Source organism: Mauremys mutica, chromosome 15 (assembly GCF_020497125.1).
Source record: "Mauremys mutica isolate MM-2020 ecotype Southern chromosome 15, ASM2049712v1, whole genome shotgun sequence".
NCBI classification, from domain to species: domain Eukaryota; kingdom Metazoa; phylum Chordata; order Testudines; family Geoemydidae; genus Mauremys; species Mauremys mutica.
The window spans coordinates 21,009,460-21,032,775 of record NC_059086.1 but is presented as its reverse complement, the minus strand read 5'-3'; the positions used below and the strand labels follow the sequence as shown (position 1 = coordinate 21,032,775).

At 57.7% G+C, this 23,316-nt stretch overlaps 2 protein-coding genes across 2 annotated transcripts in view; both read right to left on the bottom strand.

Moving 5' to 3' along the window:
• LIG1 (DNA ligase 1) overlaps positions 1-155 on the bottom strand; it is a 17,812-nt gene extending 17,657 nt beyond the window's left edge. Inside the window, exon 1 of the mRNA XM_044987963.1 lies at positions 36-155. The gene's annotated coding sequence lies outside the window, so the exon portion shown is untranslated. The remainder of the gene's footprint in view (positions 1-35) is intronic.
• Positions 1-23,316, bottom strand: part of ZSWIM9 (zinc finger SWIM-type containing 9) — a 23,871-nt gene extending 555 nt beyond the window's left edge. Inside the window, exons 1-7 of the mRNA XM_044989205.1 lie at positions 23,098-23,316; positions 22,213-22,503; positions 20,222-21,577; positions 18,032-18,087; positions 9,897-9,982; positions 5,882-6,135; positions 2,267-3,662 (exon numbers count right to left, since the gene is read on the bottom strand). Of these exons, the coding sequence (XP_044845140.1) occupies positions 2,309-3,662; positions 5,882-6,135; positions 9,897-9,982; positions 18,032-18,087; positions 20,222-21,577; positions 22,213-22,460 (3,354 nt within the window). The 5' untranslated portion in view covers positions 22,461-22,503; positions 23,098-23,316 and the 3' untranslated portion in view covers positions 2,267-2,308. The remainder of the gene's footprint in view (positions 1-2,266; positions 3,663-5,881; positions 6,136-9,896; positions 9,983-18,031; positions 18,088-20,221; positions 21,578-22,212; positions 22,504-23,097) is intronic.

The window sequence follows — 23,316 nt, the reverse complement described above, 5'->3', positions numbered from 1 at the left end:
TGCCCGCGAGAAGGGGCGCGCGCCCGCGCGGCTACCTGCGGGTCTCGCGCCCAATTCCAACCCGGGGCTCGCGCCTCCCACCGCCCTTTCGCGGGGAAAATCCAACCCGTCGCGTTCCGACAGGCACCGAGCTCCTGACGTCACAACAGCCGACGTGCGCTGCGCGCGCAATGCAAAAAACGAGCACGCTACGCCCGCTGGGAAATGTAGTCTTGGTAGCAGCAGACTCTCCGGGCTCGACGGGAAACATACCCAGGGGCATGCTAGGAAATTCAGACTCACTCCTGCTAATGTCTCACCTACCTCGGGGCATGCTGGGAAATGTAGCCTCACTCCTGCCATTGTCCAACCCCCACCCGGCCAATCCACAGCCTGGCCCAGTCCTGTTACCCCTGCCCCCACCCCCGGGGCACCCCCTCATGGTGCCCTATGGCATCCCTGCCCCACCCTGCACGGCCCATTTACCCAGCTCCTGGAATCCCCATGTTTTTGCCTGGGAACCCCTGAGCCACAGGGCTGCTCCCCTCCCGCTCTGCCCAGGGCTAGCACCAGGCCAAGCCGCCTGCGCATGCTGCCCAGGGCAGAGGTCCAGTCCATTACTGTGTGTCTCTCCAGGCTCAGGCCCTCAGTGGGCACTGAAGGTGCCAGGGACTCTGCTGGCTCCTTCTTCCTGGGGGTGACAGAGCAGTGGCCTGTGTCACTGCCAGGACATGACCCTGCCACTGCCCCATGGCATGAATCACTTGGCAGAGCTGACATCGAAATCAGCATCAGCACTGAGCAGTAGAGTTAGCACATCCTGGAGTGGAGCTGAGCGGGGCAGGTCACACCTCCCCTAGCTGAGTGGGGCCAGGGTCTCCAGCTGCCCAGGCAGATGTCCCTACACTGGTTACATTATGGGCACTCTGAGATCTTTTCCACACACCTAGGCTGCTAGAGACAGACTTTTTCAAGCAATGAATACTGAGACTATGAGAAGAGCCAGCAGCTGGAGAGGGGTGGGGGCCTGGCACCAGTTGACTCAAGAGCCCTGGCACCACAGCAATGGGCACTAAGCTCGGCAGCCCCAGATTTGGCCCTGAAGGAAACTACAGAGCCATCAGAGCATGAGGGAATTGAGGGAGGAGCTGTAAGCCAGGAAGGGTCAAAAAGGAAAATATACGTTTATTGAATAAAGTATATTCTCTGTACAAAGACAACGTCACATCGCATCATCCACAGACTCATCTCTGACAGCACAGACATCCCTAGAGCATCATACCTTGCATGGCACCACCCACCCACCTTCCTCTGCCAGCACAGACACCCCAGAGTGTCACATCCCGCATGGCACCATCCGCTCACCTGCCACTGCCAGCGCAGACACCCCAGAGTGTAACACCTCACATGGCAACAGCCACCCGCCCCTGCCAGCACAGACACTCCAGAGCATCACACCCCGCATGGCACCATCTGCCCACCCACCACTGTCAGCTAGGGTGACCAGAGAGCAAGTGTGAAAAATCAGGACGGGGGTGGGGGTCTTCTATATAAGAAAATGCCTCAAATATCGGGACTGTCCCTATAAAATCGGGACATCTACTGTCAGCACAGACAGTCCAGAGACTCACAGCCCACATGGCACCATCTGCCCGCCTGCCTCTGACAGCGCAAACACTCCAGAGCATCACACCCCGCATGTCATCATCCGCTCACCCACCTCTACCAGCGCAGATATCCCAGAGTGTCACACCCCGCATGGTATCATCCACCCACCCGCCTCTGCCAGCACAGACACCCCAGAGCGTCAGACCCCGCATGGTATCATCCACCCACCTGCCTCTGCCAGCACAGACACCCCAGAGCGTCACACCCCATACGGCAGCATCCATCCACCCACCTGTGCCAGCCAGCTCTGGCTGCTCTCAGCTATGGGCCAGCACTGCCCATCCCACCATGGGTACACAGACACCTTGGGATCTCTACCCAGCCTGGGCTGCAGGTGCTCTGAGCTATAGGACAGCAGCACCCGGCCCATGATGGGCACCCAACCCACTGAGGTCCCTGCCTGGCACTGGCTGTGGGTGCTCTCAGCTACAGGACATCACCACCCACCACTTTCTCTTCTTTGTGAAAACAAGTCAAACAGGACCAGCACCCAGGTATCCCATCCATCCTGATGTCATCACGGGGCACCCCCATTGTGGCAATGGGCTGCCTTCTCCCCTGCTGTGTGAGCTGCAGATGTGCATCCGGCCCCGCACCAGTGCCTGGCCCCCTGACTTACACAGTAAGCACCCAGAGCAGCTGGGGTCCCTGCCCCCCGGCCCTAGCATGCGCCCAGCAGTGCTGCTTGGTTCCTGTGCAGCAGGCCAGGGTCGAAGAGCGCCAGCCCAGTGCGCAGTCGCGTGGCAAAGAGGTGGCGGCAGGGCAGCAGGCTGGAGGTGTAGATGGAGCAGGAGCAGCGCGTCAGGGCCTGATCCATGGCGAACTCGGACAGGCCGTCGTGGAGCAGGTAACCCTCGGCCGTCTCTTGGAAGCGGTAGCGGCCGTGCCGTGCAAAGCCCAGCTCCTCCTCGATCAGGCCAGCCGGCTCCGGTTTGCAGATGGCACGGTAGTGCGTGGCCAGCACTCCCTCGTCCAGCTCATGGGCCTCGCTGCCCACCTGCATGGCCAGCAGGTCCAGCATGCACTGGGCCACAGTGGGCGAGGGGCTGAGGGCTGCCAGCAGCCGGCGCTGGTGCTGCTTGAGCAGCTCGCAGGCGTTGACGTTGCGGGCCGTCTCAAAGGCCCAGAACTGCACCCACATCTCACTGCGCGGCTGCCAATGGCGCTGGAAGTAGCGCACGAAGCGCTGGGGGAGAATGGCCTTCATCTCCTGCACCGCCTGCTGGTAGGCGGCCGGTGACTTGGCTGCAGCCAGCCGGCAGAGCAGGGGCCAGATGCGCTCGTCTTCGGCGGCACCCAGCTCCTGCGCCTTGCTGAAGAGCGTCTCGAGCACCTGGGAGCGGCAGATCTGCACGCGGGCATTGGGCAGCAGTTCCTTCACCGCCTCCAGGTGGGCGATCTCCACGCCCAGCGTGATGCACCGCACCTGCAGCTTGACCTCAGGCACGCTCTGCACCAGCGAGGCCAGCGTGAAGCGCAGCAGGTCGGGCGTCTCCCGCTGTGTGAGGCAGTAGGCCACCTCCCGGCCCCGCCCCGCCCCGTCCACGCACAGCACCGAATACAGGTCAAACTCCTCGTTCAGCCCCACCATGCGGTCGAAGAACAACATGAGCGGGAAGCGCCGGCTCAGCGCCATCATGCGCGAGCTCAGGAAGAAGATGGTCTGGACGATGACCTTGTCCTCCATGAAGACCAGCTTGACCTTGGCGTTGGGGTCGCTGGCGAAGAGCCCGTCCAGCACGGTCAGCACGTCCAGCACCCCGTGGTCACGGCTCTTGCAGTAGGAGAGCAGGCGCCGCACGTCTGGCCCTCCCACAAACTGCTTGGAGATCTTGTTGGTGGTGCGCACCGGCAAGCACGAGTTGGCCATCAGGTAGCCCTTCTTGAAGTAGTAGGCAAACTCGATGGGGCACAGGGCGTGGTTGTGGGCCAGCTGGCACTCGGTGACGATGAGCCGGTCCTTCTTGGGGCTCATCTTCAGCACGATGCTGGCGCAGCAGCCCTTGTGCTGCCCCCTGTGGGCAGAGAGAGAGGCTGAGCAGGCTGAGACCCCACCACACGCCTCACCCATGGGCCAGGAGGCAGCTGTGGGAGCTGGCAGAGCGGAGCCTATGCCTGGCGGGTACCAGTGCGGGGCTGCAGAGGGGCCTGGCCGGCATACACCTGTGTGCATGGAGCCTCCGCTAGCTCCAGTATTGGGGGCCTGGCTCACCCGCTCGCTGCCCTGGGGTGAGGGCACCCCACTGCAGGTCTCCTGGGGAGACCCCAGAGCCACGCCAGCTGGAACTCAGCTATTGTGCTGGGAGGGGGGCTCCCAATTGGGGGGCTGAAGAGCCCAAGCAGGTTACCGCATGGAGAGGATGGGACAGAGGGACCCACAGCATCGATTGGGACAGAGACAGGTACCTCTGCTCCCTTCACTCACGAGGCAGGAACCAGGACATGGGCAATGAGAGAGGCAGAAATCCCTCCCCCACAGTGCTATAGGCCTGGGGAACTCACTGCCACAAGGAAGCGCTGGGCCAGGGCTGAGCAGGGCTCAGAGACAGGCTGGGCCTTTGTCTGGATAACAAGAACATCCAGCATTACTAAGGCAGTGTGGCCTAATGGATAGAGCCCTGCACTGGGACACAGAAAAGCTGGGCTCCATTCCCAGCTCTGCCCGGTGTGTGCCCTTGGGCAAGTCCTGTCCCTTCTCTGTGCCTCAGTTTCCCCTCTGTACAGTGGGTAAAGGGCTGTGAGCTCTGTGAGGGAAAGGACTAGCTAAGAGCTGGGGACTGTTATTAATTATTAGATTCAGGATTAAAGCCCCCTGCAACGGGGCAGGGAGATAACCCACCTCCCAGCCAACCACAGATTGACAGGAGCCGGGGGGAGTTCCCTGGGGCAGGCTATGCCAGCACTCCCCTCTGCAGGGATTCGGGCAGCTCCCGTGGCAGCAGCGGGTGCTGCCACCCTCGGATATGGAACTAGGCAGCCTGGGGCTGAGCCAGTCTGGCAGTGCCAAGGGACATAAGCTTTGCCCCATCGCAGCTTCACCCACATCAGACCGCGCTCCTGCCTAGGGTAACATGCACTGACAACAGCCACTCATCTGCCCCTTCAGCCACACACCTCTCAGCCCCAATGGGACATAGGAGAAGGCTAGAGAGGGATCCCGTGCCTGGAGTGCGGAGGCAGGGCCGCCCAGAGGGGGGGGACAAGTGGGGCAATTTGCCCCAGGCCCCGGACCCCACAGGGGCCCCCATGAGAGTTTTTCAGGGCCCCTGGAGCAGGGTCCTTCACTCACTCCAGGGGCCCCGGAAAACTCTCACGGGGCCCGGGCCCTTGGAACTTCTTCCGCTCCCGGTCTTCGCCGGCAGGGGGTCCTTACCGCCGAAGCGGGACCCGCCTCCGAAGTGCAGCCGGGTCTTTGGCGGTAATTCGGTGTCGGGGGCCCTTCCGTTCCGGGACCCGCGGCCGAATTACCGCCAAAGACCCAGCTGCACTTCGGCGGCGGGTCCCGCTTTGGCGGTAATTCGGCAGCGGGAGGCCCCTGCCATGGGTCTTCAGGGCACTTCGGCGGCGGGTCCCGGAGCAGAAGGACCCCCCGCCGCCGAAATACCGCCGCCGAAGACCCCAGGTCCCCGGAATCCTCTGGGCGGCCCTGTGTGGAGGCTCTTTATACAGGATTCCTTGCCTGGTATTGTGATGCAGCTGCCTCTGGGGTGGGACATGAGTCACACTGAACCAATGCCCAACAGTTGAGATCAAGAAGGGGAGTCATACAGAGAACAGAAATGGGGGTTGTTGGGAGACAGACTAGCCATCTTAGAATTTCAACAGGTTCTCACCCCAGCTCTTAAGGGAACTCTCCATGCAATCGTTTGAACTACGAGCGAGGAAGACTCCAATTTTACATCTGGTCAGCCACTCAGCTCCTTTCAGCACAGGCCCCCTAGTGCTGCCCTGGGCATTGGGACCAGCACTAACTGCTGGGGAGAGTGCCCCCTCCTGAGACCCACACAGCAAGGATATGGGCTCCAAGCCCTGGCCCAGTTAGACCCTGCTTTGCAGGTGGGCTCTGGTGGACACCACGATGCACAGGAGTCCCACGGGGGACATGGTACATGCCCAGTTTGGCGCTGAACCGTCCTGCATGGCTGTGTCCCTGTGCCTCCCCCAGCCCTTCTGCGTGTTCTGCCCCTCCACCGAACTGCCCACCCCCCATGCTCCGCCCACAGTGGGTCCTCACCCCTGGTCGGGCTTGCTGGAGCCCCGGAAGTCCTTGCAGACCAGGCGCACAGAGCTGTACTTGAGGGCCTCCACCACATCAGGCCGTGGGGGCGCCGTTGCCCACTTGCACTTGCTGAGCGGCACCGAATTCTTGACGAAGAACAGGACCTTCCTGCGCTCGCACCAGGCGTCGAAGAAGGCGCTGAACTCCTCCCACGAGAAGAACTCCTTCTCCTGCAGCTCGTCCTCCTCCATCCCGCGGGGAGCCTGGGCCTGCTGGGGACAGCTGGGGTCAGCACCAGGACGGGCAGGGGACAGAGCTCAGTGCTGGAGACCCACAGCATGACAGGCACCCCTCAGACAGCCTCTTGACCAGGGACGGAGCAGAGGGGCACCAGGAAAGGGCTCACAGCTGCACAGACTCAGCCCCGCAGCCCACGTCCTCTGGGCATGTGCCCCTGCTGTTCAGCCCAACCAGCGCTGCCCCCAAGTAACTGCTGTGACTCCCCAGTATCCATATCCCTCAGCCTCAGGGCAGCTCTGGTGTGACACTGAGGAAGAGAGGGGCAGGAGGGAGCTGGGGTATGTATCGAACCCCTACTGTGTATGGATCATGTTCCCATGCAGCTTTACAAACCCCTCAGCCAGTGGGGCACCCCACACCAGCAGCCTGTTCTCACACATGCCTATTGTCTGTGTCTCACACACACACAAACACACACACATTCAGCAGATTGACAGCTGGCTACGTAACAGCTCTCCGAGCGCAGTCATCCGTGGGCCCCCCGTCGAGTGGGCTCTGCAGGGACCAGCTCTCAGCCTGACACTAGTCTTCATTTTCATCAGCGATCAGGCAAGAAATACAAACTCCCAGCTGAGAAGAGCATTCACGGCTGACCCACAGACCAGCCGAGCGGTAATTAGCGACGAGGCCAGGGCAGCCAGACTGGGCGAGCTGCACAGCTTGGTCAGCTGGGCCCATTCAAACAGTGTGTGTTCAATGCAGCCTGATGCAAGGTCATACCTCTAGGAACAAGGGATGCAGGTCACACTGACCACACAGGGTTTGGACCCTAGAAAGCAGGGACGCGAAAAGGGATTTAGGGCATAGGGGACAAACACCTCAACAGGAACTCCTAAGGCAATGCTGTGGCAAGAAGGGCTAAAGTGACCTTTGGCTGGATAGGGAGGTAGGAGGCAGTTTTCCCTCTGGGTATGGCATTGGTGGGGCAGGTCCTGGACTCCTGCATGCTGTTCTGGTGTCCACGTTTATAAAGGATGTTGAATAATTGTTGAGGGTGCAGAGAAAAGCCAAAAAAACCCACCCCAAAAATGATTCGTGGGCTGGAGAAAATGCCTGCCAGGGAGGTACAGAAACAGCCCAGGCTGTTTAGCTGCTCAAGAAGAAGGTTGAAAGACGACTTGGTTACACGTCCCAGAGAGACAATCCCAGGTGCTGAAGGGCCCTTTACTGTAGCAGAGAAAAGACAGAACAAGAGTGACTGGTGGGAAGCTAAAGCCAGACCAATTCCAATCAGAAATAAGGCAGATGAGGGTGGCTTCCCCATCGCTCGCTGGATTTAGGTCCAGGCTGAATGCTCTTCTGGAAGCTGCGTTAGTCAGATACAAGTTATTGGGCCCGGCAGAGGAGGGTGACTGGCTGAACTCTCGGGCTGTGTTATACAGGAGGGCAGGTGACACTTGTCATTGTTTCCATAGGCTGAGCTCTGTGCTGATGGCGTCTCAGGTTTTCTGAAACTAATCCCACCCCATGAGATTCCACAGAGAGACTAGCAGCTCTGGCAGTTTCATAGGCTGTACCGGCCGGAGCCGCCATTTCGCCGCTTGTGTGAAGTTTCTACGGTACAGTGCTCTCAGGTACCCTACAGCCACTGCACGTCGTGGTGAACTTCCCATCCCCCCATGTCACAATCACACTGCCCCATTGTGTGTCACACTCCCATGTCATACACCCCCCATGTTTCACAGCCACAGCCGCCACTGTGTCACACACCTTGTCAGACACCCTGAGTCATACATGGGGTCCCAATTGTAAGCTCCTGTCACACAAATTCAGCCCCCTTTTAGTCACACCCCCATGTCACACACACCCTGTATCACACACAGCCCTATTAGTGTGTCACAACTTCCCATATCATACCCCTCTGTGTCGCACACACGGTCCCTCCCCCACACCATAGATTCCAAATCCAGAAGAGACCATTGTGTTCATCTAATCTGACCTCCTCTATAACACAGGCCAAAGACCTGCCCCAAAATAATTCCTAGGCCAGATCTTTTCCAAAAACATCCACTCAAGTAAAAAAATGGCCAGTGATGGAGAATCCACCAGGACCCTTGGTAAATTCTTCCGATGGTTCATTAACCTCAGTTAAAATTTACACCTTATTTCCAGTCTGAATTTGTCTAGCTTCAATTTCCACCCATTGGATCGTGTTAGACCTTCCTCTGCTAGACTGAAGAGTCCATTATTAGCTATTTGTTCCCCATCTAGATACTTTAGTCTGTGATCATCCCCCCTTAACCTTCTCTTTGTTAAACTAAATAGTTTGCGCTCCCTGTGTCTCTCATTATAAGGCAGGTTTTCCAATCTTTTAATCATCCGTGTGGCTTTTCTCTGAACCCTCCACAACTGATCAATATCCTTCTTAAATGGTGGACACCAGAACTGGACACCAGAGCCAAATATAGATGTAAAATACTCTCTACTCTGACTCAAGACTCCCATTTATGCATCCCAGGACTGCACTAGCTTTTTCAGCCACAGTGTCACACTGGGAGCTCATATTCACCTGACTATCCACTATGATCCCTAAATCTTTTTCAGAGTCACTGCTTCCCAGGAGAGAGTTCACCATGTAAATATGAGCTGCATTCTTTGTCCCTAGCTGTATACATTTACATTTAGCTGTATTAAAACACACATCGTTTGCTTGTGCCCAGTTTACCAAGCGAACCAGATCATTCTGTATCAGTGACCTGTCCTCTTCATTATTTGCCACTCCCCCAATTTTTGTAACATCTGCAAACTTTATGAGTGATATTTTATGTTTTCTTCTAGGTCAGTGGCTCTCAAACTTTTTTACTGGTGACCCCTTTCACAAAGCAAATCTCTGAGTGCAACTCCCTTATAAATTGAATTTTTTAATATATATTTAACACCATTATAAATGCTGGAGGCAAAGCAGGATTTGAGGTGGAGGTTGACAGCTCACAACCCCTCCCCCCCATGTAATAACTTCGTGACCCCCTGTTCTAGGTCATTGATAAAAATGTTAAACAGCATAGGGCCAAGAAGTGGTCATGCAGCACCCACTGGAATCACACCCAACACATGACCATTCCCCGTTTACAAGTACACTTTGAGACCTATCAACCAGTTTTTAATCCATTCAACGTGGACTATGTTAATTTGATATTGTTCTAGTTTTTTAATCAAAATGTCATGTGGTACCAAGTCAAACCCTCTACAGAAATCTAAGTCTATTACATCAACTTTATTACCTACATCAACCAAACTTGTAATCTCATCCAAAAAAATCAAGATAATGTTTCATGTTGATTGTCATTAATTATAGTACCCTTCTTTATTGAGTCCTGTATCAGCCGCTCCATTATCTTGCCTGGAATTGATGTCCGGCTGACAGCCTATAACTACCCAGGTTAAATACTGGCACAATGTTAGCTTTCTTCCAGCCTTCTGAACTTGCCCAGTCTCCAGGACGTATTAAAAACCAACCTGAAGGGTCCAGCGAGCTCCTCAGCCAGCTCTCGCACACACCCTGTCACACACACATCCCTTGTGCTGCACTACCCCAGCTGCTCGCCCAGCCCCAGTGCCTCTGCCCAGCCCTGCAACCCCGAGCCCTGCACGGAGCCGGGACCGGACCAGGAGCGACCCACCGACCGCCCCGAGCATCAGCCTCTGTCCTGAGCACCAGCCCCGCGCGCAGGTCAACCCCCGCCCCGGCCAGCCCCGAGCTGCAGCCCGCGGCGGGTCCCGCCCAGCTCACCAGCCCGGCAGCACCAGGATGCTCCACAAGCAGCAATAGCAGGGACCAGAGCACCCAGCCCCCGCTTCCCACAATGCACCGCAGCCCTCACCTCCCCCCAACGGTCCCCCCACTGCACTACCGACCCAGCCCCCTAAGCCTCCCCACAATGCACTGCAGCCCTCACCCTGCCCCGGTTCCCAGAATGCACTGCAGCCTCAACCCTCCCCACAATGCTCTGCAGCCCACACCCAGCCCCAGTTCCCACAATGCACTGCAGCCTCAACCCTCCCCACAATGCACTGCAGCCCTCACCCAGCCCCCGCTTCCCACAATGCACTGCAACCTCAATCCTCCCCACAATGCACTGCAGCCCTCACCCAGCCCCCAGTTCCCACAATGCACTGCAACCTCAATCCGCCCCACAATGTTCTGCAGCCCTCACCCAGCCAGTCTCCAGGATACACTGCATGCTGTCATCCAGCCCGTTCCCACAATGCACTGCTACAGCCCTCACGCCCCCCCCCCCGCAAGTCCCTAAAATGTATTGCAGCTGTCATCCAGTTTCTCCGGCTCCCACAATGCACTGCAGCCCCCTCACACTCTAGGGAGCAGTGACAGGGTGAGGAAGGCTGCAGAAGGGTCTCTAGGGAGTTGGAAGCCTCTGCCCACAGTCTGCAGAGCTTTTACCCTCCGTGTCTGGTAAAGAGAGGCCAGTCCTAGTGTGGATGCAGCACCACACAGGGGTAATGGTGTGTGTCCTGGCTGGCACTGCCATCTCTGCACAGAGCAGACATAGCATCTATGGCTGATAAATGGTGACCCTGGCCCAGTGCTGTGGGGAGAGCAGGGCTAGTGGGTAGAAAGCTAGTTCCTCCAGTCCAGCTGCAGGGCTCACACCAGGAGCTCTATATAGTCCCCATCTTGGCACTGCTGTAAGGTGTGACAACACAGCAAGTGTATAGCCATGCTGGGAATGCAGCGCACAGTGCCAGGGGCCCATGGGAAAGGCCCAAAGACAGTTGGGATTTAGAGACTAGCATAAAACCTGTGGGTGGAGATCAGCTGGCTTGTAACCTCTCATCTGGGGAATACGGGCACTGAGGCTGGACGGATGGCACTCCGTAGCTATGCAATGCTGGGTGGAGTGAGGAAGTGCGTGTGCCCTCTGAGGCATGGTCTACACTACGAAGTTAGGTTGATAGAAGATGCCTTACATCAACCCATTTGTGCATGCGTCTACAGACCAATGTGTCCCCCGCCAGCCTGTGTGCCCCAATACAGTGAGCAGCCAACCCACGTCCCCGAACAGCGTGGAGCAGACCTGCTGAGGCTGATGCAGTGCGAACATACACACTACATGACACATGTTGAACCCAACAGTCCTCCAGCAGCTGTCCCACCATGTCCAATTCCCTGTGAAAGTGACTGCCCTGCTCACAACTGTGAACTCCACTGCCCAGGACATGGGCTCACAGAGACCGGAAGCCATCCCCCCACCCCCGGTTTTGAAATGCCTTTTCCTGATAGTTCAGCATGGCAAGCACACTCAGCTCACCATTGTTACATGCAGCTGCAAATGAACCATGCCAGAGGTGAATTACACCAGCTCCACACTCCTGCCTGGAGCAGACAGGAGATAGTGGATCTCTTGGGCCTGCGGGGAGAAGAGACTGTGCATACACAGCTATGGACCAGCTGTAGAAACGTGGACATCTACACACAGATTGCACAGGGGTATGACAGGGGTCAGCAGCAGTGCAACATGAAAGCAAGGGAATTTCACCAGGGATACTACAAGACCAGGGAGGCCAACAGTCAATCTGGTGCTGCCACCTGCCACTTCTGTAGGGAACCATGGTGGAGACCCCACCAGCATGCTGGGGTTACTTTGGAGGAGCCCGAGACAGAGACCTCTACAGTGAAGAGCGAGGCGGAGGGGGAGACGCAGTGGAGGACTCCAGCCAAGCTGCAAGCCAGGACCACAGTCTAGCCAGTCAAGCACGGATGAGGGGAGGGGAAGGGAACGCAGGGAAGCATGTGCATGCATTTTCCCTTACAGTATTTAAATTTAAAGATGGTGGCCGGCCCTTCCCCAGGTTAACCAGATACATGTATTGATGTTTCCTTGTTTGACTCTTACAAGAAGAGGTAGTGGTGCAACAGACAGAGGTAGGGCTGGCATCTGCTTTTCATTCTCCTGTTGGGTTGTAGGCGGGGGCATGAGGAACACTTTATGTCCCTTGGATCCTCCTGGGAGATCTCCAAGAAAGGTTCATGCAGATTCTCTGCAATCCTCTCCCAAAGGTTTCTAGAGAGGGCTGCCTTATTTTTTCCCCCACGGTAGGACACTATCCCATGCCACTCTGCAATACGTTCGACTGGCACCATCGCAGTACACAGGCTGTTGGTATATGGGCCTGGGCGGCTTCAGGACACCAGTAGCAGCTGAGATCTCTGTGCTTTGTGACCCTCAGGAGTGAGAGATCAGCTAAACTCACCACCGCCTGTGGAAAACAGTGCCAATATTCAGTGCCATTGCCCTGTACTCATACCTGTGGAATAGGGACCAAAATTTTACATCATCTGCCAGAGAAAATCCTCCCCTCTCCCCTCATACTCACCAGGCTGGGGCTGGAGAGTGGTCCTGTGCCAAGGCACTCCAAAGTTGAAGTGTCAATAGGCATGTCTTGTTAAAAGGGTTTATGGGAGTAAGAGAAGGGAGGTTGGAAATGTATAGTTCCCTTGTGACTGTAAATCCAGGGGTACAGTGAGTGTTTTCATCACAGCTGCTGCCATTGCATCCTTGAGGCAGAGGAAGAAGAGGACTAGCAAGGACACATTCACTGAGACCCTGCAGCCACTGCTGTCTTGGACTGTGAACAAAGGCCCTGGATGGCCACTTGGCAGACAGCCTGGAAAAGGAAAGAGCAGACAGAAAAAGGGCCCAGGAGTGCCAGCAAAACAAGGTAGGTAGCAAACCAAACACTGCAGATCCTGGCGGACCTACAGGTCCAACAATCACAGACTCTCCACCCTTTGCAGTCCTTGGAAAGAGACCTCCATAGTCACTGCTCCCTACACCCCTCACCATACCATGGGGCACCACAGGCCACATCCTTACCCTTACTACTCCATGCCAGGGGACAGGGAGGAAAACCACAGCTTTACAACTGCTAACCTGTGAGAGCCCCAGCTGCTGTATGTGGACCCACAACGGGCAGCACACAAATGGACAGCAATGTTTACTTCCTTTATAATTTTACATTTTCACCCCCATTAAATTATGTTAAAAATGGGTATAACATGGCCTGCGGGTTTCTTTGCCCATTGATTTTCTGCACTGCTTTTTACCCACTCAATAAAGTTCTAATTTTGGAGAATCAAGTTATCTTTATTAGTTCATGACACGTATTGCAGAATGCAGAGCGGCCCTCAAAGCAAGCAGGACTTGGGCACACGCAGCAAGCACTGGCGAGGTGGGGAGGGATAGCTCAGTGGTTTGAGCATTGGCCTGCTAAACCCAGGGTTGTGAGCTCAATCTTTGAGGGGGCCATTTAGGGAACGGGGGTAAAAAAAAACTGTCTGGGGATTGGTCCTGCTTTGAGCAGGGGGTTGGACTAGATGACCTCCTGAGGTCCCTTCCAACCCTGATATTCTATGAGTTCACAGCTCCAGGAAGGCACCTAGCTATATATCCAGCAAGCACTATGCAGGTCCTAGCAAAACTCAAAGTGCCAGGCCTGAGAACGCTCCACACAGAACATTGCTGTGGCCGATCGTTACAGTGCTATTTCAAAGCCTCCCCCAACAGCACAGCTCCACGCTGGGCTCTTGTACTGGCCCTTGCATCTGGCTGTTCAAGCTTCCCCACTTTACCTCACAGGACACAGCAGGCAGCTGTAACCCGTGGGGATATTTTTTGCACAGAGATCCAACCTTCCGAGTAAACAATGCCAGTGCCCTGTCTGCATACCAAAAGCACATTCAGCTGTCATTCTGCAACTGCTGAGCCGGAAGAAGTTGAACCCTTCCTTGGTGCTGTCGATGTGGCCGTTGTACAGCTTCATGAGCCAGGGCTAGTCTGTGTTGTCAAATGCAGAAGGCTGAAGTGTTGCTGTGGTGACACAGTCCAGGGCTGCTTTGAGTTGTTACAGCTGTTCCATGTCTTTGCCTTAAAAAAAGCCAGTGTTCTCAATGCAAGCATAAACTGCCCCTTGCTAATTCCACAGACCTCAGTGTTATTCAAGAACGATTACCGGCACTGCTCTATGACAAAGGCACTCGGCTGGATTTAGTGTCCTCCCACAATCCTAGTGCCCCACAGGAGCTACAGGTGTGCTAACACGAGTTCCCTGTGGCAAGGAGCAAGTCAGTCAGTCGCAGGAATTTCTGCTGTCCCCTAGGCCGCACAAAGAGATAAAGTGAGCAGGGCCGGCTTTAGGCACTGTGGGGCCTGATTCGAAAGAGCTGCCACCGAAGACAGCAGCGGGACTTCGGCGGCAGCTCAACTGGCTGCTGGTGCCTTCGGCGGCATGTCGGTGGAGGGTCCTTAGGGACGCTGCGGGGCCCTCTTAGGGGCACGGGGCCCAATTCAGGAGAATCAGGTAAATTGTCCTAAAGCCGGCCCTGAAAGCGAGGCACCCCAACATTTATAGACTGAGACAAACAACTCTCCCTGGTTCATGACATCTGCTTGCTACCTCCCCTTGTATCATGCTCCAGATGCCTGGGGCAAAACATCTTGTCTGGTGTTAGCTCAGGATGGCCCTGGACTAATCGTCTGGAGTGTGTTTTCACACATACCCTGTATCTGTCACTTCTCCGGGGGGCCTGTATTTTAGCAACGCCAGCAATATTTTTGCAAAGGTCATACAGTAAACTTGTAAACAGCTACTTTAACACAGGGCCTAACTTTGACTCTCAGCCTCTGCCTCAGGCCCAGGACTTCAGGCTCTCTCTCTCCCACAGGCTGGTCCCCCAGAATCACTACTGGCATTTCAAGATCGCCAACGGTAATCTGCCAGCCAGGAAAGAAAGTCCCTGCTCGCAGCTTTCTGCACAGTCCTGTGTTCTTAAAGACATACGTGTCATGCAGCATCCCTGACCAGCCTACACTGATGTCAGTGGAGCATCCCTGGTGATCCACCCAACACTTGCACGATCCTGAAAAAGCCCTTTCAGTTGATGTCCTCCGTGACGAGGCAGGCTGGTGCCAAAACAGGGATGTGCATGTTGTTTATCGCCCCACCGCAGTTTGGGAACCCCATTGCTGTAAATCCATCCGGTGTGTCCTGCACAGTGCTGACAGCCACAGTCTTACACAGGAGACAAGTAACAGCCCTACACACTGCATGACAATGGCCCATGTAATGGCGTGGCACTCACCTCCTTTCCTGGGTGGATGCGTCTGCAGTCTTTAAACCGGTACCTTGAATCATAGAATCTCAGGGTTGGAAGGAACCTCAGGAGGTCATCTAGTCCAACCCCCTGCTCAAAGCAGGACCAAACCCAACTAAATCATCCCAGCCAGGGCTTTGTCAAGCCTGACCTTAAAAACCTCTAAGGAAGGAGATTCCACTACCTCCCTAGGTAACCCATTCCAGTTCTTCACCACCCTACTAGTGAAAAAGTTTTTCCTAATATCCAACCTAAACCTCCCCCTCTGCAACTTGAGACCATTACTCCTTGTTCTGTCATCTTCTACCACTGAGAACAGTCTAGATCCATCCTCTTTGGAACCCCCTTTCAGGTAGTTGAAAGCAGCTATCAAATCCCCCCTCATTCTTCTCTTCTGCAGACTAAACAATCCCACTTCCCTCAGCCTCTCCTCATAAGTCATATGCTCCAGCCCCCTAATCATTTTTGTTGCCCTCCGCTGGACTCTCTCCAATTTATCCACATCCTTCTTGTAGTGTGGGGCCCAAAACTGGACACAGTACTCCAAATGAGGCCTCACCAGTGCTGAGTAGAGGGGAATGATCACATCCCTCGATCTGCTGGAAATGCCCCTACTTATACAACCCAAAATGCCATTAGCCTTCTTGGCAACAAGGGCACACTGTTGACTCATATTCAGCTTTTCGTCCACCGTAACCTCTAGGTCCTTTTCTGCAGAACCTTGCTTGGAGGACTCCTCTACTGCTCCTTTTCTGGGATGGGTGTGGCAGGACCCTGAGGCCCATCACATTCCCACGGTGGATTTTCCAACTCCAGAATGATTCATACTGACCGAGAGCAATCCTGCATTGCAAGCGTCCAGAGTGTGATCTCCACACACTTCTCCATTGTCAGTGCAGCGCTCATTCTGGAGTCCCTGCACTGGAGGGCTGGGGCAAGCTCAGCACATAGACCCAGGACCGTGGCCTTTCACTTCTGAAAGTTCTGCAGCCTCTGCTCATTGTCCCAACCTGCATTACGATGTGATGCCACCAGCCAGTGCTCATTTCTTGGGCCTGGAAGCAGTGCTCCAGTGTGAATGCCACAGACAATCCTGAACTGTTTGCCGCGGTCCCTCAGCAGTGTCCTCGAAGAAATCTCATGTCCCCCATTGTTGCGGTTCTTCCTGCAGGTCTGCACATACAGAACTGCACCTCCTGGGTTTGCAGTGTTCATGAGAACAGTGCAGAGTGCTGCAGGCTCCGTGCTTCTCTCATGGATGGCAGAGACAGAAGAGTGACAAAAGGGTTTGGGGATTTAAAAAAAAAAGACAAAAAAATGATGGGATATGGATGGCATTATGGGATGGAGAAAGTTGCAAGCTGAGAGCTTGACCACCTAGTTCCCAGATCCCTGGGCAAGTTGCACCAGTCCCACAATACATTGTGAAAATTTCCCAATAGGCATCGTGCTGGACAATGATATACCTGCCCGTGGTGCACCACACTGTGCAGTGACACAAGCAGCCGAGTACGCACGCGCCCGAGCAATACACAAACTTTAGCAGTTGTACGCCTTGTGTAACATGCATGGACCAAAGTCTGCGGTGTTAGACACAGCCTGTGAGTGTCTTTAGTTAATAGGCCCGAAGGGGCCCAGCCTGGTTTCTGCATCACCCAGGTTGGGCAAACCCAACCAGTGAGCTCTGCCTAGACCTCTGACCGGGCTACAGCAAATACATGTGGTCCTGATGTACTGACTGCCAGGGATGCAGAATCCCACATTCCAGGCCAGTTGTTCTTTCAGTTCCCCTCCCTGGTAAACAATGACCTCCTATTTCTAGTCCAGGGATTATCCAGCGTCAGCTCCAGCCAGGCTCTGCCTTTGCTGGGGGAGCACAGAGACCCCTGCTCTCTGAAATCTCCTCCCTGGGCAGGTACCCAGAGACGCGGAGACACTTGAGTCCACTGAGATCCTTCAGCCTCTACCTGCTCGGCAGGTTCCCAGACCCCCCTTCTTGTAGCTCGTCTCCAACCCCGTCCCACTTGTCCCTGTCCTGTTTGCAGTGAGGACATCCTGTCTAGCTGCCTGGCTGCTATCTCACTCTCATATGTGGGTCACCTGGTTTGGGATCCACTGGGAATTTCCTGCCAGATCAGACTGGCAGGGACTTTGGGGGTTTCACCCTCCTCTACAGCCTAAGGTAGGGGTTACCTGGTGGGATAGAGTTGGGCAGATCTCACCTGATCAATTCCCTGCCATCGCCCTCGGTCTCGCCTCTCTGCCTGACACAGAAATCAGTGCCTTGAGGACTGAAATGCTTTCATCTGACTGAAGTCCCTGGGCTCAGTCGAGGGGTGTCTGCGTGCAGTGTAACACCTGGGCCATGCAGATCAGAGCAGATGAGCCCATCTGGCCTTAAACTGCATGAAACTATGAATATACACAGTACCCAGTACCAGTCTCACTAACATGATCCCCTCCCGCTGCTGATCCAGCCCAGCCACGCACTCACCCTCTTAGCCACAGCCCCACGCTGGGAGCTTTGGGCAGTTCAATTCCAATGGGACCCTGCCGTTCTTTCCCGTGTCCCTGCTCTCCAGGACACAGGCCCCACATCTGGCACACGACCCCTCCTCTTGGTTCCTAGAGATGTACCCTTGCCCCAGCCATGCTGAGGTGCATGCTGTTTGGATGTACGCACTGTACCAACGATGCAGCTCGCTCTGCAGTGCTGTGTCCCCCCGGCATTACTCACCACTTCCGCACTGTCTCACCTGTATGCTTCACCAGCAGTGGGCCTATGTTTCCTTCCAGCTCATCAATACAGCCACTGCCCAGCCACGCGCCGAGAACAGAGCCCAGCAGGACACCCCCCAGGGGTGACTAGTCCCCCTTTATTAATTGTCCCTACAGCACAATCACTTTGCGCTCATTGCTGTCAGTTATAGCCAGGGGGATGGAAGTCAGGACTCCTGGGTTCTGTTCCTGGCTGTGGAATGGGAGTGATTATCTAGTGGGGTAGGGGGCACTGGGACAGTTGGGCTTGGGTCACGATTGAGTGGTACTTCCTGCTCCCATCCCACTCCCCCTCTGGCAAATGGGGCTCCTCCCGTTCCCCTCCCTGGCCACACACAGAGCAGGCCCCGTGGGCAGGGGCTCTCCCCTTGGGTACCACCACCCTCAAGGGCTGTACTCGAGGGAAGTGGGCCAATATTGTGACCAGAACCCACCTGCCCTTGCCTGGGTGCAGATGGGGCTGGCATCCAGGATGGGGGTGGAAGGTCGCCCCTGCTGCCCTCCCTGCTTGACTGGGGCCCAGCTCCTCCCTCAGGCAGAGGAACTGATATTCTCAGGGTCCCCCGCAAGGCCAGTGCAGCACTTGGCTGAGGGCTCCCACTCCTTGCTTCTGCTCCCTCTGCAGGCCCCAGGGCATTCTGGGACCACAGCAAAGCCTGGGTCTGTGCTGCGATGACGAGAGTTCAGAGCTCATCCATGGGGTACGCTGAGGGGCTACCAGGCTGTCCCCGCTGGCATCACTGGCTGAATGAGGGGCTGGCCTCTCGCTGGACAGGGGGCCATGGTGAGGTCCCTGGGACGAAGTGGGAATGTCCTGTAATATTTGACCCCAATGTGGGCCTCAGTTTCCCCTCTCTGTCACATTATTATGGTGGGGATTGTTTGCTCTCAGGGCCTGCTAAGGGTATGTCCACACTAGACACCCACGGCTGGCCCCTGCCAGCTGACTCAGCTGTTGAACTGCAGCGCAGGCTTCCGGGCTCAGGCTGGCAAACAGGCTCTGTGACCCTGCAGGGTGGGAGGGGCTCAGAGCTCACCCGAGCCCAGAAGCCTACACTGCAATTGAACAGGCAGGTAGCCGGAGTCAGCTGGCACAGGCCAGCCATGGGTGTCCAACTGCAGTGCAGACATGCCCTAAGAGACATAGGTAGGATGGCACCCAGCTCTCTGAGCTGGGATGGGTCACTGAAAGGCCAATCGCCCGTGCAGACAGTGGCAAACCCAGTGCCCAGGACATGGACACCTAGCACCCAACACCCCAGAGGGGGACGGATTCCCCTGCTCTCTGCAGGGAAGCTGGGCACAGACTGGGGAGGTGGGGGATAAGGGCTGGCTGCTGGAAGAAATCGGGACTCTCCCCTGGGAACGGACCAAGGTGGTCAGACGGGGAGAGACAGAGCTGGAACAATGGGGTTCCCTATACTTGGCTGAGCTCTGGGGCTGACCCGAATGGGCTCTGCTTGAACCTCCAGCTCTCTGTTCTGAGCTAAGGACAGCCTGTGCTGTGTGCGGCTGAGTAACAAACCCGACAGCTTTCACAACGCTGGCCAGCGTCACTGTCGATCCCAGCTGAGGTGCACTGCCCCTGCAGAGGGAACCCCTCCCTCCCAGAAGTCTGTCTCCCTGGGACTCGCTGGGCAGGGACGGGGCTCTGAGGGCAGGGCAGGGCACATCCACCCCACCCCTGGCTGGGCCGTGTCACAGACAGCGCTTTCCCAAAGGCATTTTATTCACGGGAAGTTTATAAAGAGTCACCTGCACAACCAGACCCACCCCCCCTTCCCTGACCCTCTCAGGCACCCCCATGTCCCTTCTCACTGTCCTGAGGCCATGCACCCCCAGCCTTGTGCCGTGGGGACTTGCCCATCCCACACGTCCCCCACAGTCCCGTACCCTGGACCTGTTGGCAGGCAGTTCTCTCCTCTGCCCCCAGGCACCTCCTCCTCTCCACCCCCAGAGCGGCGCTGTGGGAGCAGCTCTGCAGTCGGTCCACGTGGCATCCAGGGGCTAGGAAGTGGCTGGCCCCTCTAGTGCCTGGCAGGGGGTACAGCACCCCTGTGCTAGAAGGTGCCAGTCTGTGCAGCACCCCCAGCACTAGGAGGCAGCCGAGTGGGGCCATGCCATGCCCCAGCACTAGGAGATGCCAGTCTGGGCAGCGCCCCTGGCGCTAGGTGTCCTGCCCCTCACCGCCCGATGCAGCATGCAGCAAGCTGGGGTCGTAGAGGGGCTGCCCAGTCCAGAGGCGGGTGGCGAAGAGGTGGCGGCAGGGCCGGCGGCTTGAGACATATATGGAACAGGAGCAGGCGGCCAGGTCGCGGCTCACCAGGAAGGAGCAGATGCCGCCATCCAGCAGGAAGCCCTCGGGCACCTCCTTGACGTGGTAGTTGGCGTGCTTGGCCAGGCCGAGTTCCTCGGCGATGAGCGCAGCGCTGTCGGGCGGGCACACGGCGCGGTACAGCTCCGACACCCGCTCTTCATTGAGCGCTGCCATCTCCACCCGCAGCACCTGAAGCTCCAGCAGCCCCCGCACGCAGGCCGCCAGCCCCAGAGGCGGGCTCAGTGCCGAGCGCAGCTTCTGCTGGTGGAAGCTCATGTGCTCCAGGAAGGGGCAGTCGCAGTTGCGCTCGAAGGCCCAGCACTCTGCCCACATGCCCTTGTTGTGGTGCCAGTGCTCCAGGTAGTACTGCAGGAAGGGCAGCGGTGCCACGTCCTCCAGGTCACTCAGGTACTGGCTGTAGACGCGGGGCGAGCTGGCGTTGGCCATGTTGTGCAGCAGGTTGCGCACCTTGTCCTCCTTGGGCACGGCCAGCTCGCGCGCCTTGCGGTACAGCGCCTCCAGCACCTGCAGCCGGCAGATCTGCACACGGGTACAAGGCAGCACCTCCTCCACCGCGTCCACATCCGTAATGCCCACCCCCACAGTCAGGCACTTCACCTTCAGCTTGATGTCAGGCGCGCTCTGCACCAGGGAGGCCACAATGAAGATGACCAGATCGGGCACGCCCCGGCGGGCCACGCAGTAGGCGCACTCGCGGCCCCGCCCGTTACCGTCCTGGCAGAGCACCGAGTAGAGCTCAAACTCGCTGTTGACGCAGGCCGCCTTGTCCATGTAGAGGCAGCGGGGGAAGCGCTGCACCAGGCCCCGCATGTGCGACGTGGCCAAGAAGATGCTGTTGAGCACAGCCACGTCCTCTTGGAAAACCAGCTTGACCTTGGCGCCTGGGTCACTCTTGAAGAGGCCGTCCAGCTGGCTCAGCAGCTCACACATGCCCTTGTCCTTGGCCTTGCTGTAGTCCTCCAGGTTCCAGATCAGGTCGGGCGCCAGGAACCGCTTGGACACGCTGTTGGTGATGCGGATGGGCAGCCCCATGCTGGCCTCCAGCTGGTGACGCTTGAAGTAGTGAGCAAACTCCACCTCTGACAACTTGTGGTTGTGCTCCAGGCTGGCCTCAATCACCACCAGACGGTCCTTCTTGGGGCCCAGTCGCAGCGTGATGGAGGCCGGGCAGTCGATCTTCTCGCTGCTGGGGAGGGGAAATGGAGCAGTCAGCATGGGGCAGCCATGTGGGAGGGGATGGGGACAGCCTCTAGGGTCTGGCAGAAGGGGTGAGCCTGAAGCAGATAAAGACATCACCCGCCGCTGCCAGTGATATGGGCAGTGGAAGTCACTCCGGCAAGCCCCCCACTTTGGCACCTTGTGCCCAACCCATTCCTTGACCTGGGGGGACTAAATGGAGAGGGGCCGTGGCCCCATAGGGCGGTGCTGCCGGGTGCCACAGAGCACAGAACCAGGGAGAGGTGCTCAGGCAGCAAACTGCTACCTCCAGGGCATGCAGGGGAGCCCCATCACTGGCACATTTAACACTGGGCATGGCCCAGCCTGGAAAGCCTCCTGGCCAGGCCAAATGCAACCCAGTAATGCCCAGCAATCCCCTGGCAAGGCTAATGGCAGCTCCCCCAGGCAGGGCCCCTCCACCACCACAGCCGAGGGAACACAACAGACCCCCAGCTGCACCCAGGGGAGAGCAGAGCACCATGTAACAGCAGAGTCAGGATAGCGGGGGAAAGATCTGCCAGCAGAACTTAAATGCTGCAGAGTGTGGACTTATTGGGGGGGAGGGGCACCGCCCCGCAGCGAGCCCCAGGGCATCCCACTCACAGCCGGTTGCGTTGCACGGTGCTCTGGCCCACGTAGGTGCCGCTGTGCTTGCAGATGAGGCGGACGAAGCGGAAGCGCAGGGTGGCGGCCAGGCTGGGCTGGTAGTGCAGCGGGTTCTGGCGCAGCGAGATCAGCGGCTTGAGGCTGGCGATGATGAACAGCACCTTGTGCTTCTCGCACCAGTCATCGAAGAAGCTGCTGAACTGATGCCACGTGTGGAACTCCTGGCCCAGGCCCAGGTCCCCCATGGCCCTGCGGGCGGAGGGTGGGCGTGGGGAGCCACTGCCACTGCTACAGGGGACACAAGCCAGCGTCAGCTGGGCAGTGGGGAAAAGCAGCCTCCCGTCCACCCAGAACCAGCCTGCCCTGCCCGGCCCCCTCCTGCTGCCGGGTCCCAGCCTCCCAATGCTCCCCGTGCCCCCCCTCCTGGCAACGGGCCTGGCCTCCCGATGCCCCCCTCTGGGCAATGGGCCCAGCCCCCCTCTCATGCTCCCCTCCGGGCAACGGGCCTGGCCTCCCGATGCCCCCCTCTGGGCAGTGGGCCCGGCCCCCCTCCGGGCAATGGGACCAGCCCCCACCATGCTCCCCTCCGGGCAACGGGCCCGGCCTCCCGATGTCCCCTCTCCGGGCAATGGGCCCCGTCCCCCTCCGGGCAATGAGCCCGGCCCCCCTGTGCCCCTCTCCGGGCACTGGGCCCGCCCCCCTGTGCCCCTCTCTGGGCAATGGGCCCGCCCCCCTCTGGGCAACTGCCCCGCCCCCCGTGCCCCTCTCCGGGCAATGGGCCCGGCCCCCCCGTGCCCCATTCCAGGCAACGGGCCCGGCCCCGACGCCCCCTGTGCCCCCCTCCGGGCAATGAGCCCGGTCCCCCCGAGCCCCCTCCGGTACCTGCCGAGCTCCCTCCCGAGCCCGGGGGCCCGGGCACCGAGGCTCCTCCCCCACAATGCACCGCGCGCGCCGCGGCCGGGAGCCGGGCAGGACAATGCCTCGGTGTCCCAGCGTGCACCGCGCGTGGGGGGGGGTCTCTCGGGGGAGGGGGCCCGTGACCGCCCCGGGCCGGGGGGACGCTCCGGGGTCTGAGCTGGAGGGTCGGGGACCGGGTGCAGC